The 16,087-nt window shown below is 39.5% G+C and overlaps 1 protein-coding gene across 1 annotated transcript in view; it reads left to right on the plus strand.

Annotated features, from left to right (window-relative positions):
* The window catches only part of ttn.2 (titin, tandem duplicate 2), a 185,352-nt gene that overhangs the window by 19,644 nt on the left and 149,621 nt on the right, over positions 1 to 16,087 (plus strand). The window contains exons 10-36 of the mRNA XM_072444281.1: positions 36 to 599; positions 797 to 1,078; positions 1,175 to 1,453; positions 1,532 to 1,813; positions 1,896 to 2,174; positions 2,286 to 2,573; positions 2,665 to 2,943; positions 3,047 to 3,328; positions 3,399 to 3,677; positions 3,762 to 4,040; positions 4,144 to 4,422; positions 4,507 to 4,794; positions 4,880 to 5,158; positions 5,260 to 5,541; positions 5,657 to 5,935; positions 6,011 to 6,289; positions 6,378 to 6,656; positions 6,752 to 7,039; positions 7,141 to 7,419; positions 7,689 to 7,970; positions 8,701 to 8,979; positions 9,055 to 9,333; positions 9,439 to 9,717; positions 9,968 to 10,255; positions 10,885 to 11,163; positions 12,683 to 12,964; positions 15,585 to 15,863. Of these exons, the coding sequence (XP_072300382.1) occupies positions 36 to 599; positions 797 to 1,078; positions 1,175 to 1,453; positions 1,532 to 1,813; positions 1,896 to 2,174; positions 2,286 to 2,573; positions 2,665 to 2,943; positions 3,047 to 3,328; positions 3,399 to 3,677; positions 3,762 to 4,040; positions 4,144 to 4,422; positions 4,507 to 4,794; positions 4,880 to 5,158; positions 5,260 to 5,541; positions 5,657 to 5,935; positions 6,011 to 6,289; positions 6,378 to 6,656; positions 6,752 to 7,039; positions 7,141 to 7,419; positions 7,689 to 7,970; positions 8,701 to 8,979; positions 9,055 to 9,333; positions 9,439 to 9,717; positions 9,968 to 10,255; positions 10,885 to 11,163; positions 12,683 to 12,964; positions 15,585 to 15,863 (7,872 nt within the window). The remainder of the gene's footprint in view (positions 1 to 35; positions 600 to 796; positions 1,079 to 1,174; positions 1,454 to 1,531; positions 1,814 to 1,895; positions 2,175 to 2,285; positions 2,574 to 2,664; positions 2,944 to 3,046; positions 3,329 to 3,398; positions 3,678 to 3,761; positions 4,041 to 4,143; positions 4,423 to 4,506; positions 4,795 to 4,879; positions 5,159 to 5,259; positions 5,542 to 5,656; positions 5,936 to 6,010; positions 6,290 to 6,377; positions 6,657 to 6,751; positions 7,040 to 7,140; positions 7,420 to 7,688; positions 7,971 to 8,700; positions 8,980 to 9,054; positions 9,334 to 9,438; positions 9,718 to 9,967; positions 10,256 to 10,884; positions 11,164 to 12,682; positions 12,965 to 15,584; positions 15,864 to 16,087) is intronic.

Genomic DNA, 16,087 nt, shown 5'->3' on the forward strand with positions numbered 1-16,087 from the left:
TGTATTGAATATTCTGTTTTACCTGCTCTCCATAGAAATGTATCCCCCAGTATTCGTATCAAAACCAGAGCCTATGACATTGTTTGTGGGCAAACAAGCATTATTCCAGTGCTCCCTCACTGGGACCCTCCCCATGGAGGTTATTTGGCACAAGGACAACATAGCCATTTCTTCAGAGGGAAACTATGTTATGAAATGTGAAAAGAACAAGTATTCTCTTCTTATCAAAAGCCTAAAGCTGTCTGATCAAGGAGCGTATCTTTGCAAGGCCTCCAACAGCGTTGGCACTGCTACCTTCACCACAGAGCTCAAGGTGATTAATAAGCCAAGCTTTATTAAAGCCTTTGAAGCGACTTCATTGGCTGTCAATGACTTTGTAAGGCTAGAGTGCCAGGTGGACGAGGACACTGGTGTCACGGTCACCTGGACCAGGGATGGCAAGAAGGTTCATCAGAGCATGGACTGTAAGCTTTCCTTTGAAGACAAAGTGGCTCTTCTTGAAATTCCCAAGTCCAAAATTAAGGATTCTGGGAAATATGTATGCACAGCCACCAATGATGCTGGCAGCTCAATCTGTGAGGCTGTGGTGACAGTTCAAGGTAAGATTTGATCTGGCCATTTGGTTTGATTATTGATTTATCTTTTAAATAGGGTGGTATAGACTCAAACATTCTTCAGCAAACCACAAGCTGTGCTAACCCTTTGCATTGCTTATCTTCTGCTCTGTGTGTGTGTTGTCAATGTGATGTTCTGTTATAGTATGTCTTATTTCTGTGGTGTTGTATACTCTTTTCAGAGCCACCTAGTTTTACAAAAAAAATGGAACCGAAGTTTATATGGAAACAAGGTATAGCTGCACGCTTACAATGCACGGTGAAAGGATCACCTGAGCTACATATCCATTGGTTTTGGAATGAAAGAGAACTAAGTGATGGAGAAAAATACAAAATCTCCTTAAAGTCTGGAGTGGCCTCATTAGAATTTCTTAACCTTCTGGTTAGTGACAGTGGAAGTTACACCTGTGAGGTGTCAAATAATGCTGGCACTGAGAGCTGCAGCACAGTTATATATGTGAAAGGTATGTGAAAGTAATTCATGAACTCAAGCCTCTAAAACTTAAAAAGATTGGGTATTGGGAATTGGTATTTAACCATTCTGTATTTCTTTTACACAGAACCACCATCCATTAGAAAGGAACTGCAAACTGTAGAGACAGTAAAAGGCAGTGCTGCTCAGATGCAGTGTGAGATCACAGGAACAGCTCCTTTCGAGATCAGCTGGTTAAAAAACAAAAAAGTAATTGCTAGTGATAAAAAATATACTATTATTTCTGAAGATAATTTGTCTAGGCTAGAGATTCAGTCTTTTGAAAGTGCAGATGTTGGAGACTACCAATGTGTTATTTCCAATGATGTCGGAAAGGTCACAACTAAAGCAGTAGCAAAACTCAAAGGTTTGTAAAAAAACAATCCTAAGATATAAGAAATACATTTTATTTCTAAAATGATTAATGTCTTAATGTATTTTATAGAACCTCCAACTTTCACAAAGAGGGTTGAAAGTGCATCAGCTGTGCTGGGAAATCCAGTTAAATTACAAGGAACATTAAAGGGCTCAGCTCCCATGACACTCAAATGGATGAAAGACTCAGAGATTCTCAGAGATGATGATCCTCAAGTTAAAATGTTGTTTGAGAACAATGTTGCAAGCTTGGTAATAACAACAGTCGCAATTAGCCATGGTGGAAAGTATTTATGTCAAGCTGAAAATGAGGCTGGCCAAAGTAAATGTGAGGCCACACTGACAGTGCAAGGTTAGAATCCTCTGGTTTGCATGAGACAAATTGTAGCACCTGGCTAGATTTCTTTTGTAAATCTGAAGTTCTTTTGTCTCAGAACCTGCTAGAATAATAGAACCTGCCGAGTCCATCAGTGTGACAGCAGGAGATTCAGCCACACTGGAGTGCACAATTTCTGGAAGTCCAGAACTCAAAGTGAAATGGTTCAAAGATGGAAAAGAGATGATTAGTGGCCGTAAATATAAGATGACCCTAAAGGACAATGTTGCCACCTTGAAGATCCTTGCTGCAGATAAAGGAGACACTTCAGAATACAAAATGGAGGTGTCTAATAAAGTTGGGAAAGACCACTGCACATGCTCAGTCACTGTGTTAGGTTAGAAGACTTTTATCATTTTTGAAAATGTGCACTCTGCATTTGCCAATATAAGAATATCTTAATGTTATTTTTAGTATGTATTTTATAGCTGCATTCATTTTTTATCAGATCGGACTATGCCGCCAAGTTTCACCAAGTCTCTTAAACGAATTGATGCAAATGTTGGTAACAACCTTGCAATGGATTGCAAAGTATCTGGCTCTCAGCCCATGACTATAACCTGGTTCAAAGATGACAAAGAAATTACGCCTGGATCAAAATTCCAGTTTGAGTTTGTGGAGAGCACGACATCACTCAAAATTGTACACTTGGACAAATCAGACTCTGGAGTGTACAAATGTAAAGCCACAAATTCAGCTGGCTTCAAGGAAACTAGTGGCACACTTTATGTCAAAGGTTATAAATGCTTGACTATTTAGTTTGCTTGCGTGGACATAAATTGCTCTGATGTTAAATTACATACTAATTTTGTTTTTATGGCATTCAGAACCTCCATTGTTCACTATAAAACCAGAACACCAAGATGTCATACCTGGAAGCACAATTTCACTCAAAGCAGCCTTCACCGGAACAGCTCCACTTGCTGTAAAGTGGTTCAAAGAGGAAAAGGAGATTGTCACTGGAGGCTCTTATTTTATAAAGAAAGATGCATCCTCCACCACCCTGGAGATTTCATCTCTTAAACCAAATGACTCAGCCAAGTACACATGCCAAGTCTCCAATGATGCCGGAAAGGTGGACTGCAATGCAGTCCTTTTTGTGAAAGGTGGCTGTTTTGCAGAACTGAACATAATGCCATGTCATTCATGCAGCATGATGTACTAACTGGATGTCTTCTCTTCCATCTTAAATCTTAACCTCTTTCTCAGAACCTCCTGTATTTGTGAGGAAACTGGAGACAACCAAACTTATTACCAGTGGAAACTCCACTAAGCTGGAATGCAAAGTAACAGGCAGCCCTGTTATTAGTTTGAAATGGTTCAAAGATGAGATGGAGATCAGCTCTGGACCTAAATACACAATCACAATGAGTGATTTAGTGACTTCTTTGGAAATTGTTGACTGCAAAGTGGAGGGCAGTGGGGAATTTATGTGTGTGGCTACCAATGAGGCTGGTAGTGATCACACCAGCAGCACTGTGACTGTGAAAGGTCAGTTTAGGACTTCCTGCAGAAGCATTAGTCACATAAGACAATAATTGTATCACTATGCTTCTTATAGATCCACCAGTCTTCATTCGTAGTATGGACACCAAAGATGTGGTTAAAGGCTCTGAGATGATGCTTGAGGCACAAGTCTCTGGTTCAGGCCCTTTCACTGTGTGCTTTTTTAAGAATACAAAGCCAGTTAGAAATGATAAAAGACATAGGATTACAGTCAAGGATGGCCTGGTAGCTCTGCAGGTGCTGGCTGTAGAAACAGGAGATGTTGGCTCCTATCAATGTACCGTAGAGAATGAAGTTGGCAAAGATTCATGCGGTTGCCAAATTACACTCAAAGGTTGGTCTATATAACTAGAGTCTTGGCAATATGACAATTGTTGCTGCTGAATAAGTTATTACATTCACATTTGTGTCCTTGCAGAACCACCAACTTTCGTCCGCAAACTGGATAATCTAAGTTCTTTAGTGGGTAGTGAAGTGTCTCTGCAGTGCTCTGTGAAGGGTTCTGAGCCTATTTCTTTGACCTGGCTAAAAGATAACCACGAGCTTAAAGAGTCTGAAAACATTCATATTACGTTTGACAATGGGATTGCTCTAATGCACATCACCAATCTTCAGAGACAACATGAGGGCAAATTCTCTTGTCAGGCACAGAATCAGGCAGGAAGCCAGACATGCTCTGCTGTGCTAACTGTCAAAGGTTGGTTAAATCGTACTTTCTCTCTTTCTTTTTTTTCATCTGCTGCTGTGATGAGTGTGGCTTTAGAGTCAGACTTGAGTTAACTGCTGTATTTTAATCTTAGAACCTGCAAAGATAACAGAGGAAGCTAAGTCCATTAGTGTGACTCAGGGAGATCCGGCCACTCTTGAGGTCCGATTCTCAGGCACAAAGCCACTGAAGGCACGCTGGCTGAAGTTGGGGAAAGAGCTGACCTCAGGAGTGAGGTATAAAGTATTCTGCACTGACACCAGTTCTGTTCTGAAGATCATGAAAACAGAAAAGGGTGACGATGGAGAATATAGTTTTGAGGTTTCAAATGATGCAGGTCACAGCTCTTGTGAGGCCACTTTGTCTATTCTAGGTCAGTGATCATTTATTTTAGAGACTCTTCAAATCTATATCCTTTCAACTACTTCTACTTAACCTTTCTTGTTCTCTATGTTAGATCAAATTATCCCTCCATTGTTTACAAGAAAACTGAAGCAGATCGAAGGTATCAAAGGATCCTTTGCTCATTTAGAGTGCCTTGTCTCTGGGTCTCTGCCCATTACAATTCAGTGGTACAAAGATGATTTTGAGGTAAAATCAGGTGAAAAACATAAAAGCACATTCTTTGAGAATGTGGCCTTCCTGGAAATCTCTGATCTTGATGCTAAAGACTGTGGGAACTACACCTGCATTGCTAAGAATAAAGCTGGCATGGTTCAGTGCTCGGCTAGCTTGTTTGTGAAAGGTCTGTACTTTTTTTGATTCAAAGATTAAGAAAAAAGTATGTTTAGAAATACGTTTTTAAAATGTAATCGATAATTTTCTCTCAGAACCCCCATCCATTCTTGAAAAGCCTGAATCTCTGGATGTTTTGCCTGGCTCAAAAGTTCAGTTTAATATCCTCGTCTCTGGCACACCACCACTAACCATCAAGTGGTTTAAGAATAACAAGGAGATTTTGTCCTGTCCAGACTATTCTGTGGTGAAGGACAATACATCCAGCTCACTGGAGCTGTTTTTTGCCAAAACATCAGACTCTGGAGAGTACGTCTGTGAAGTACAGAATGATGTTGGATCAACATCCTGCCAGGCAACTCTGTTTGTTAAAGGTCTCCACCCAAAACATATGCTTCTTTATTGTCCCTTTGTGTTTGGATACAGAAAATAGCATATGAACCAGTGCTTACTATTCTTGTATGCTGTTCCTCAGAGCCTCCAAAATTCACCCGTACCCCAGCTCGCTTGTCTGTGGTCCGTCCAGGCCAAAGCCAAGTGTTTGAGTGTCAGGTGACTGGCACGCCTGAAATTGACATCTACTGGTTCAAAGAGGGCTCTGAAATCAGCCCAAGTAATAGAAACAAGATTGCCTTTGTTAACTCTGTAGCCACTTTGGAGATCTGTGGCACCAACATTAAAGACAGTGGTCTGTACTACTGTGAGGCCCGTAATGAGGCAGGAAGTGAGAGCTGCAGTATGGAGCTCAAGGTCAAAGGTTGGTCATACCACTGAAGTCATTTTAATCCCAAATGAAATGATTTAATTTTCCCATAACAGTGAAGTACAGATATAGTTGTGTAATTTTCTTGATCTGTCTTGTCTTGTCTCAGAACCACCTAGTTTTATGAAGGAGTTGGCTTCAGCTGATGTAGTGAAAGGGTCCACTGCTGGTTTTCAATGCCAGGTTGCTGGAACTCTGCCTTTTCTGGTCATATGGCACAAGGATGCGAAGGAGATGAAACCTAGTTCAAAACACAATTTCTCTTTAGCAAATGACACAATGGGTCTAGAAGTGCACAAATGTGACTCCGTAGATATTGGAGAATACCAGTGTACCGTTTCTAATGAAGTGGGGAGCTGCACTTGTAAGACTACACTTAAACTCAAAGGTTTGTGACAAATTGCAAACGAATATATTTTATAAATAATTAGCTGTGTATTAATTTCATTTGATGGTTTTCCAGAGCCACCCACATTTACCAAAAATATTGAGAACACAACCACTGTTCTGGGTAAATTTGCACAGTTTCAGTGTGCTGTAGCTGGTTCTCCTACACTTTCTGTTCAATGGCAAAAAGATGAAAACTGGATCTTAGAGGACCACAAAATGGAGAGGACATTTGAGAACAATGTGGCCACTCTGATAATAGCTGCCTGCGAAGCGAGCCATAGCGGGAGGTATACCTGCCAAGTGATGAATGATGCTGGCCAGGACAAATGCTTTGCAAGTTTAACTGTGCAAGGTATAGACATTTAGTATAGACAAAATGTGTTGGTTGTTTAAAAAGTTGCCTTCAGTTTGTTGAATTTTAAATATGATTTGCTTCATAGAGCCTCCTAGAATCACAGAGAAACCAGAGGTGATAAAGGTGTCAGTGGGAGATCCAGTGAGTATGGACTGTAAGGTAGAAGGCTCCCCTGAACTTAAAGTAAAATGGATGAAAGATAAAAAGGAACTGCAATCAATCAGGCAGCATAAGCTCAGTTTTGAAAACAACATTAGCAGCCTCAAAATCCTGTCGGCTCAGAAAGAGGATCAAGGAGAGTATGTATTTGAAGTAGCCAACCATATCAGCAGCTGTACCTGTAAAATCCAAGTAATTGTTCTGGGTGAGTGTAAAGAATAGATACATTTTTAAATTACCACTCTTTTTTGTAAGGCTTTTTAAACTCATTTGAGTGATCTTTTTATTCCTTTATAATAGATCAAGTCATTGCCCCAAGCTTCATTAAACCACTTGAAGACATGCAAGAGGTTTTGGGCTCTTTTGTGCAGATATGTTGCAAGATATCTGGTTCCCTGCCCATTTCAGTTGAATGGCAAAAAGATGGAAGCAATATCAAAAGTGGTGTCAAACATAAACTCATTCAGCAGGACAATTCAGTGTCTGTTGAAATTGAGCAGCTTGAGAAAAATGATGCAGGATCCTACACCTGCAAACTGACCAATGCTGCAGGAAGTTGTCAGTGCAGTGGCTCCCTCTTGGTCAAAGGTTAGAACCGGTCACTGAATATGGTGTCTTCATTAATATAAATATTATATCTTGACAGCTAAAGGTGAGTATATCTTTAATTTCTTCCATCCTGTCTTCAGAACCTCCAAGCTTTCTAACTCCAATTGAATCACAAACAACGGTGCCTAATGCCAAAGTTCGCTTCAAGAGCATATTTAAAGGAACACCCCCTTTCACAGTCAAATGGTTCATGAACGACAAAGAGCTCATGACAGGACCCACTTGTTTTACAGGCCTAGAGGGCCTCTCTTGTTTCTTAGAGCTCTATTCTGTGGTGGTCTCCCAGAGCGGAGTTTACTCTTGCCAAGTCAGCAACGATGCTGGCTCTGCACGCTGTAGTGCAGACATGACTGTCAAAGGTTGGATAAGCATTTACAAGCAAATCATTTTGCTTTTCATGTTTCATTTCATTTGTCAAGAGTCGTTTCATAGCATTATAGTGTCTTTTTCTTGTTTGTTGTTGTCATTGTAGTACTGCAACCATACATGTCATTGCTATTCTGTATTTGCTGTTAACACATTGTTGTCATCCCATTATCGCCACCTCATTCGCTCCTAACAGTGTGCCTTGTCTTGTCCGTCCTTTCTTGCTTTTGGCTTCTAATCTATCTGTACTTTGGCTTTCCAGAACCACCAGAGTTTGTGCTGAAACTCCCTGCCAATAAATGCGTGAAGCAGAGCGAATCGCTCAGTCTGGAGTGCAAAGTCAGAGGCACAGAACCCCTCAGAATGACCTGGTACAGGCACGACACCAGAATCACGGACGGGGGAAACTATCGGACATCGTTTGCCAACTCGGTGGCAGTGCTAGAAATAGTGACAGCAAGCTTTGATGATGACGGAGTTTACACGTGTGAAGCGCAGAATGATGCTGGCAGTGTGAGCTGTAGCACCACTCTAACCGTTAAAGGTCAGCTTCACAGCAATTGTTTACACCCTGACCCTCTGATGCACTGGCTAGTACTGAGCTGTCTATGCTAGGCACAGCAGGCTGACACCTATAACAGCACTAATGCTTAACTTAACCCTCTAACTTCACCTTTTGACCATTCCCTGACACTTAAGCAGCTTATAAGGGACAGCACTTATGTGTACCCTGAAATGTGTTAATTAATCATTTCTTAATCACATTTTAACTCTAATAAGTCACTATTTATTATCCGAAATATTTACTATCAACACAAACTCCCGTTCCAACCATACATCTTGCGTATAAACTCACAAATCTAATGTTTTAATGATTGTCTTCTCTTTCTCAGTCTGGCTTTTTTGTTACGCTCCATGTGGACCCATGTCTACAAGGCCCATATTAAACAGCAAAGTAATTTTAAACTGAAACACTATAATATAAAACAGACTCAAAATGTGCCAGCATATGTCGAAAAGCATAGATCAAGTGAAAAAAGTACCATATAATTTCATAGTTACATTTGAATTTACAGTATTTATTATACATATTCATATTTATTTGTTTTAAATATTCCACTATAGTAAAAATACATTTTATTATATCAATATAGGTCTTCAAAATAATAATCAACTTTCTGTTTTGGCCTTTTGGTTATGGGTGTCAGCTTGCAGATGTGGCTTTTAGGTTTGACCCATCTCTACAATGTTACTCATTGTTGATCTTTCTGTAGAGCCTCCACATTTTGTGAAAGTGCCCCAGCCCATTGAGGGTCTGAAGGGGAAGGACGTGAGTCTGTACTGCGAGTTGAGTGGTACAGGTCCGTTCCAGATCACCTGGTTCAAACACGGGAAGCCTTTGATGGAGAGCAAGAAATACAAGATGCTGAGCGAGGGCAGCTCTGCAACTTTGCATGTGATCGGAATAGAGTCGTCAGACGCTGGCGAATATGAGTGCAAAGCATCTAACAGTGTAGGAAGTGACACCTGCCAGACATCAGTTAAACTAAGAGGTCAGTACAAATTGGTGCACATCAGCTCAATAAGTTGCTTGCCAGCTTGCTGACTTTGCCTTCTGCTCTCTTCAGAGCCACCATCATTTGTGAAGAAACTGTCAAACATGACAGTGATACTGGGAGAGGAGGTGAGCCTAGTGGCCACTCTTAAAGGCTCTGAGCCCATTACTGTGTCCTGGCTTCAGGACAAGGACGTTCTCAGGGACAGTGATAACCAGAAAATCACCGTTGAGAACAACCAGGTCACACTTAGAGTCTTTAAGGCCAATGCAACCACGGCCGGCAAATACACCTGTCAACTCAGAAATGATGCTGGGAGTGTGGAGTGTTTCGCTAACTTGAGTGTCCTAGGTTTGTAACCAAATAATTCTCTCTCTCTGTGTCTCTCTTGCAGTTCTTCTTCTCTTCTTTTGCAGGTCTAATACAAACATGCTCTGCCCCTTGTGTTGTTCACAGAACCAGCTAAGATAGTGGATAAGCCTGATGCACTGAGTGTGACGGCAGGTGATATAGCCGCCCTAGAGGTCAAAGTGTGTGGAACCCCAGAACTCAAACCTAAATGGTTTAAGGATGGTGTTGAGTTGGCTTCTGGCAGAAAATACAAAATCTCATTTTCTCGGATGATTTCCTGCCTTAATGTGCTCTCTGCGGAGAAAGTGGACTCTGGAGAATATACTTTTGAGGTTATGAATGAGGTTGGGAAGGACCTCAGTAAAATAAATCTCACAGTTTTAGGTTGGTCCCTTCTTTTTTCACAGTTTGTTGAGTAGGGCTGGGTATTATTTGAAATTTTGACTTTTTAAGACAAAATTTCAATTAAAAAAATGCCACAAGAAACTTTTTACTAACATCTTAAAAGAAAGTTTGGACTTTTGTGGAGTGACCTAATTGGGTTGTGATACCCAGCTCTATAGTGTGTTGAGTATTACGGCCATGTTTGCCCCGCAAATGCTAATTTTTATGCTAATGTTTCCCTCCCACACAGATAAGCTCATTCCTCCCACCTTTTCGAGGAAGTTGAAGGATTGTAACATGGTGTTGGGAACAGCTGGAGAAATGGAATGTAAAGTGTCGGGCTCTTCACCATTCACCATCACCTGGCACCGCGATGGGGAAGAGATTCAGAGTGGGCCAAACTATGAGATTTCATTCACCAACAACAACTGCACCCTAAAAGTGCCCACTCTTAAGCTGTTCGACTCTGGGACGTTCAAATGCAAAGCTGTCAACAAGGCTGGCTCCTGTGAGACCACTGCCACACTAGTGGTTACAGGTATGTCCAGCAGCCAGTGCATGGGAGTATAGTCCTGTCAATCATGATAGTGCACATGCAATAAGAATGATCGTTTTGGTTCACAAGTCAATATGCATTTAATTCTACTATGCCTACGCTACTTGAATTTTGTCAATTTACATTTCTTACATACTTTTTACACTTTGTTTCAATTTATTCAATTAAAATGGTTGTGAATCAAGAGGCACAAACACGTAAATTAATTATGTATTTTTAAAAATATCCATGTAACCAGGGCATAAGGTGTATAGATGGAGTGTTCCTCTCGAGGGACTATTTTTAATATCTTACGCAATTTACACATTGCTCTGCTTGGTCGCCCGTGACAGCCTGACATTCCAAAGAGCTACAGCTGAATCTTTTACTGTGCATCCGTCTACTATTCTCTCTAACACAAAAGTGTCAATGTTCTGTCTTTTCTTGATAGTTTTGATGTAGCAAAGTCTGGTGAAATTTCGTGTAACTTGTTTAAGATGGAGATAGTGTTTCTGAGCTCAGATTCATCCTCATAACCACCTCCAGATATAGAAGTGAAATCTCTCTTGCCCCTCCCTCGTACTTGTACTTGAAATCTAATATGTTTGCATGTTTAATCTTTTTATATTTAGAGCCTCCTTCCTTCGTGGTGCCGCCCCAGCCAGTGGAAGCCATGCCCGGCTCCACTGCCACTTTCTCAGCCATGGTGAAGGGCAGCTCTCCCCTCAAACTTAAATGGTTTAGGGGAGCAAAGGAGATTGTTTCCGGGCGGACTTGCAACTTTTACCTGAAGGACAGCCAGGCCCTTTTAGAACTCTACAATGTGGACAAATCGCACACCGGAGAATACACCTGCCAGATCAGCAATGAGGCAGGGTCTGAGAGCTGCCCAGTCCACCTCATGGTCAAAGGTCAGTCATGCAATACCCGGATTTAAAGGGAATTAAATTGACTTAAGAGACTTAATGCTGTGGAATTTTTTAATTGCATTTTCAGCTAATGAAATGATTGGAAGCTATTTAATTGTTAACTGATATGGAACAATTCTGTACATTTCAAACACTGCACAGTTGTGTTGTAAGCACTTAAATTACACCTCAGTTATTGAAATGCTTTCACAAATATGATTCTTTAACTAAATACATAGTTTCAATATTCATATTCACCCACTATTTAAGAAACATGTTGACCTCATTTACTATCCAGTATTTTTCATTTTAGTTTTAATTTGTAATAGTATTTCAATTGAACATAAATAGTAATGTTTGAATTTTCTGAAAGATTGTTGATCAACTAGTTTCATTCTAAATTTAAGACGTTGCCAGTGTTGGTTGTGTGCTTAAAACTGGATATTGCTACTGAGCAAGCACATTTATTTCAGGGTTAGGGTGACCACCAGCTGTCCCTCTTTTGGTTTGTCCTGTACAGCCATTTAGGACCCTTAACTTCATCCCATTTATTTAGATAATGTCCTACTTTTTTATTGATGCCACATGGGTTATAAAAGTTAACACACATGATTTGTGTTGCTTTGTTGCTTTATTGCTTTATTGCTTTATTGCTTTGTTGCTTTGTTGGTTTGTTTGTACTAGTTGTACTTTTTGGTTGTACTGTACTGGCTTTCATGGTTTGGTATCTCTCTGTTACAATTGATAAAAACTAAAAATCATATTATTCATGAGCTCACATTTCTGTAATCTGTCCCTCCATGTCCCCCCATATTCAGCAATGTGTCTCTCTTTCACAATATGAGGTGGTCACCCCAGTCAGGGGCTGAGAATGTGACTGACAGGGGGAGGGGCATTCCAACAACTCAACAGGGGGTAAAAAAAAAACCTTTGAACTGACAGCTTTCTATTGAAAATGTCACAGTCTCAAAGTCACAAAAGAAAAACATTTGGAGACTTAACTAAAGGCTGCTCATTAAGACAGTGATTATTTAATCTTATAAATAAATATAGAAATATAAAACTTATCTTGTAAAATGAATAAACTTACATTTTCATAGATGCAAAAGAAACATTTAGAGACTTGATTAAAAATTCTAAATACATTTGGAATATTTTGTAAGATTTTGGCAATACATTGATAGAGCTCATTAAGGATTAATTAATCAATTTATTCACTCGATTCAGTTTACCAAAAAACCCCACATATTTGTATTTTCATAATTGTAATTATTAGCTGGACTATACAGACAAATACAAAAAGACCTTCTATAACAAAGATAGTGCTATAATTAAATAAAATTGTGTTTTAACAACATTTATTTTGTTGATAAAAATATCTGCTAGTAAAAATGTTTAAATAAAATAAAATGACTAACAATATGTTTTCAAAATGTTGTGTCCAACCCAATATCTGTCATCGTCTTCCAGGCTTTTGAACACAATAAACATAACTATAACTATCCTTTCTCCTGTCCACCAGAGCCTGCAGCCTTCGTGAAGAGGCTGAAGGATGTGTCCGTGGAGAAGGGCAAGCCTCTGTCCCTGGAGTGCACCTACAGCGGGACGCCGAAGATCACCGTGAGCTGGTACAAAGACGGCCAGCAGATCTTTGCCTCGTACAAGTACAACATCACCACCACAGAGAGCTCCTGCATCCTGGAGTGTCTCAGCACCGACGACAAGGAGGCCGCAGGCAAATACACCTGCGAAGTGTCCAACGACGCGGGCAAAGACACATGCGACGCCAACGTGTCCATCCTCGGTGAGTGTAGAGTTAGGTTTGTGTTGTAGGTTTTGTGTGAGTTTGTTTTAAGGATCGAAATGAAGTCAAAAGGGCTGAATTAACAGATTGTGGTGCATTGTCCTCGTGTTGTAGTGCCTCTAGTAGACCAGTAGATGTCAGTGTTCTACATATGTTTCAATGAGCAAGCCATACGTTTCATTAAATAAACTGCATTTTACTATTAGTTTTTTCCTTTCTTCTTCTTTTGTAAATAAAACAAGAAGTAAAAACACAGGACACAGCAGAGAAAAGTATTAAAAGTCTAAATATTTGTGGAAAGGTTTACTAAATATGTCAATTTTCAAATTAATTGCAAACGTTTTTTATGGATTTTATGGATTAGGTCCAATCCTTGATATTTTGTTCAGTGTGTGTCATCCATGTCATTGCAATGTTTTTCTTGCTGTATTTTACAAAAGTACAAATCTGGTGGTACAGTACATCGCTCACACTTGCACATTCACCAAAACAAACCCAAAACTGTGCACTAGACCAAGACTAAAAAAAAAAAAAATGAAAAAGACCAATCCAGATCCACATCACGACTCAATGTAACACCAAATATGGGTGAATGCAGCCTATATTTATGAGCAATACAAAAGTCTTAAAACACATGATAGCATTTCACTTATTGTGATTTGAAGGTAAAACAATGTATTTATCTTTATAAATTCAACTTAACAATGTAAAAAATGTATATTAAAGTGTTTTCTAATATATATAAACAGTGTATGCAGTAAATACCCTCATTGTCAACAACAAAATATTCTAGTTATTGAAAAAATAATTAATGAAAAAGTAACGCTTTTTTTTTTTTTTAATTGTGGTTTGGTCAAAAACAAAAGGCGCTCAACATTAGAGCACAAAACAAAATTTGAGATTTATGTTATTTGACCAGGTGTAGGCAGAAGCCAAGGCTTATTGTGCCGACCCTTCTTTCATTTTATAGTTCACAAGCAACAGCCCATCAACAAAAACAACACTATCTACCTCCACTACCTCCACAAGCATTCAAGGTTTTATAACAACAAAACTGCATTTTTATTTTGCTAAATATTTTTTCTATGGTTATTTTCTTAAAGATCCTTTTAAACAGAAATAAATAAATGGCATTTTTTAATTCGTCGCAACAATTGTTCCATAATATAACTCCTTTACAAGACAAACAATGTTCCCTCAGCGTGGTTCTCACAAGGTCCGTCAAACATACACGCTCTCCTTACATTATATTTACTTTCCCTCTGGGTAAAGTTTATCCTCAATGATTTAGGGATTTGATTATATTTAACTAAATACATAAACTTAGCAGTATATAGGTCTACCAAATCATACAACTTTCACCAGCTCACTAAGATTTTGACTCGAGCAGTAAACTGTGGTATTGTCTGTAAACAAGATCAAATTAAGAACAGATAGATACTTTTTGTATATCATTTATATATAATAAAAATAATGTTGGGCCCAAAACCGAGCCGTGCAGCACCCCACAACCAATTCTCTGACAACTAGACTCTACTCCCTGTAGATGAACATATTGGAATCCCTCCAATAAGTAATTATTTTACCAAGAATTTGCTTTTCCCCTAAAGCCATATTTAGGCTAAAGCTTTAATGAATAATGTGTTGAAAAGATATGTGGAATCTATTTATTTATTTATTCATGTAATGTATTTAAAGCAGCACACTCTTAACACACTTAAAATTATGACTTTATCTGCTAGGATAATAACTGTTGAAAATGACAGGAAGTAGAACATGTTGATGATATTACACCCATCAATATTTTTTTGCACAATTTATATTTAACACATTTGGTCTGATCTTTTAAACATTAACTCAACAAAAGGTGTTTTCATTATGTTTTAGGAGTTTTGGCCCAGTGAACAGCATTCTGTTATGTGAGTCTAAAAGTAAAACTATAAACCAAATAAATGACAAACTGGGAAAAATGACTAACATTTTAGTAAAATCTTAAAGGTTGAATGGACGATTTTTTTGGCCTAAATCTGAGTCTTATTTCCTCGTGGCGTGGACTGACGATTAGTCCTGCCACGTATCAATTATAAAATGCACTTACCGCTCACCTGCAGCCTCGTGTGGCTCGTCCCCCGAGAGCAGCACGGTCCCGCGTGCCTAAGCGCATGGATCTATCATAATATAGTTCCCTCAGTGTACGGGGCCATAATAGGACGGAGATAGACAGTTCGAGCTGACTCAGAAGTGGACAGAAATCTACGGGAGACGAGTGATGTGATGCGATCCGTCGCGCTAATAAACAAACGCACGTGTGTGTTGTATCAGTCCGCACGGGGGAGTGCGCATGCGCACTTCCGCCTGAGTTCTCAAATCGCCGAAAAATTGTCCATTGCGCCTTTAATATAATTTATCTTTGCAGCATTTTAGTAAGATGAGTTTACCAATCTGTCATAGGCACATTCATTTCATTATATTTTAATTGTCTTTTATACAATGAAAATAAAATAAAAAATAAATAAAATAAAATGAAATAAATAAAATTATTACAAATATTTCCATTTGATTATCCTCTATGTATAATTAAATAAATAACAAAAACTCATGCATACTTTTGTCCCCGCAGAGCCGCCGTTCTTTGTGGAGTGCCTGGAGCCCATGGAGGTGACGAGCGGAGACGCGGTGTGCCTGAAGTGCCAGGTCGCAGGGACACCCACCATCTCCGTGGCCTGGTTCAAGGCTGACGGCAAAGTGCGCTCCAGTCCCACTTGCAAACTGGAGTTCTCCAAAGGCGTGGCCTGCCTCAAGCTCAGCAAGGCCACCAAGGCCGACGTCGGAGAGTACACGTGCAAAGCTGAGAATAAGATCGGCACAGCTTCCACCAGCTGCAAACTCAGCGTACAAGGTGGGCTTCCAAGCATGTATTGTTTGTCTTTTCTTCTAACTTCTTAAATAGGTAAAAGTCCTTTCTTTGTTTGAGTAGATATTGACTAGATTTGAGCACATTTTGACCAGTATTGAAATACAATCTGGCAACACAACAAATACAAATGCCTTGTTTTCTTATTACATTGGAACAGACAGGCAGCTTAGATTTCACTAAAATGTGGTGAATACAATAATATGATT

This window comes from Eucyclogobius newberryi, unplaced genomic scaffold (genome assembly GCF_026437365.1).
Source record: "Eucyclogobius newberryi isolate DKJ021-1_F unplaced genomic scaffold, fEucNew1.0.hap1 SCAF_14, whole genome shotgun sequence".
Lineage (NCBI taxonomy): Eukaryota > Metazoa > Chordata > Actinopteri > Gobiiformes > Gobiidae > Eucyclogobius > Eucyclogobius newberryi.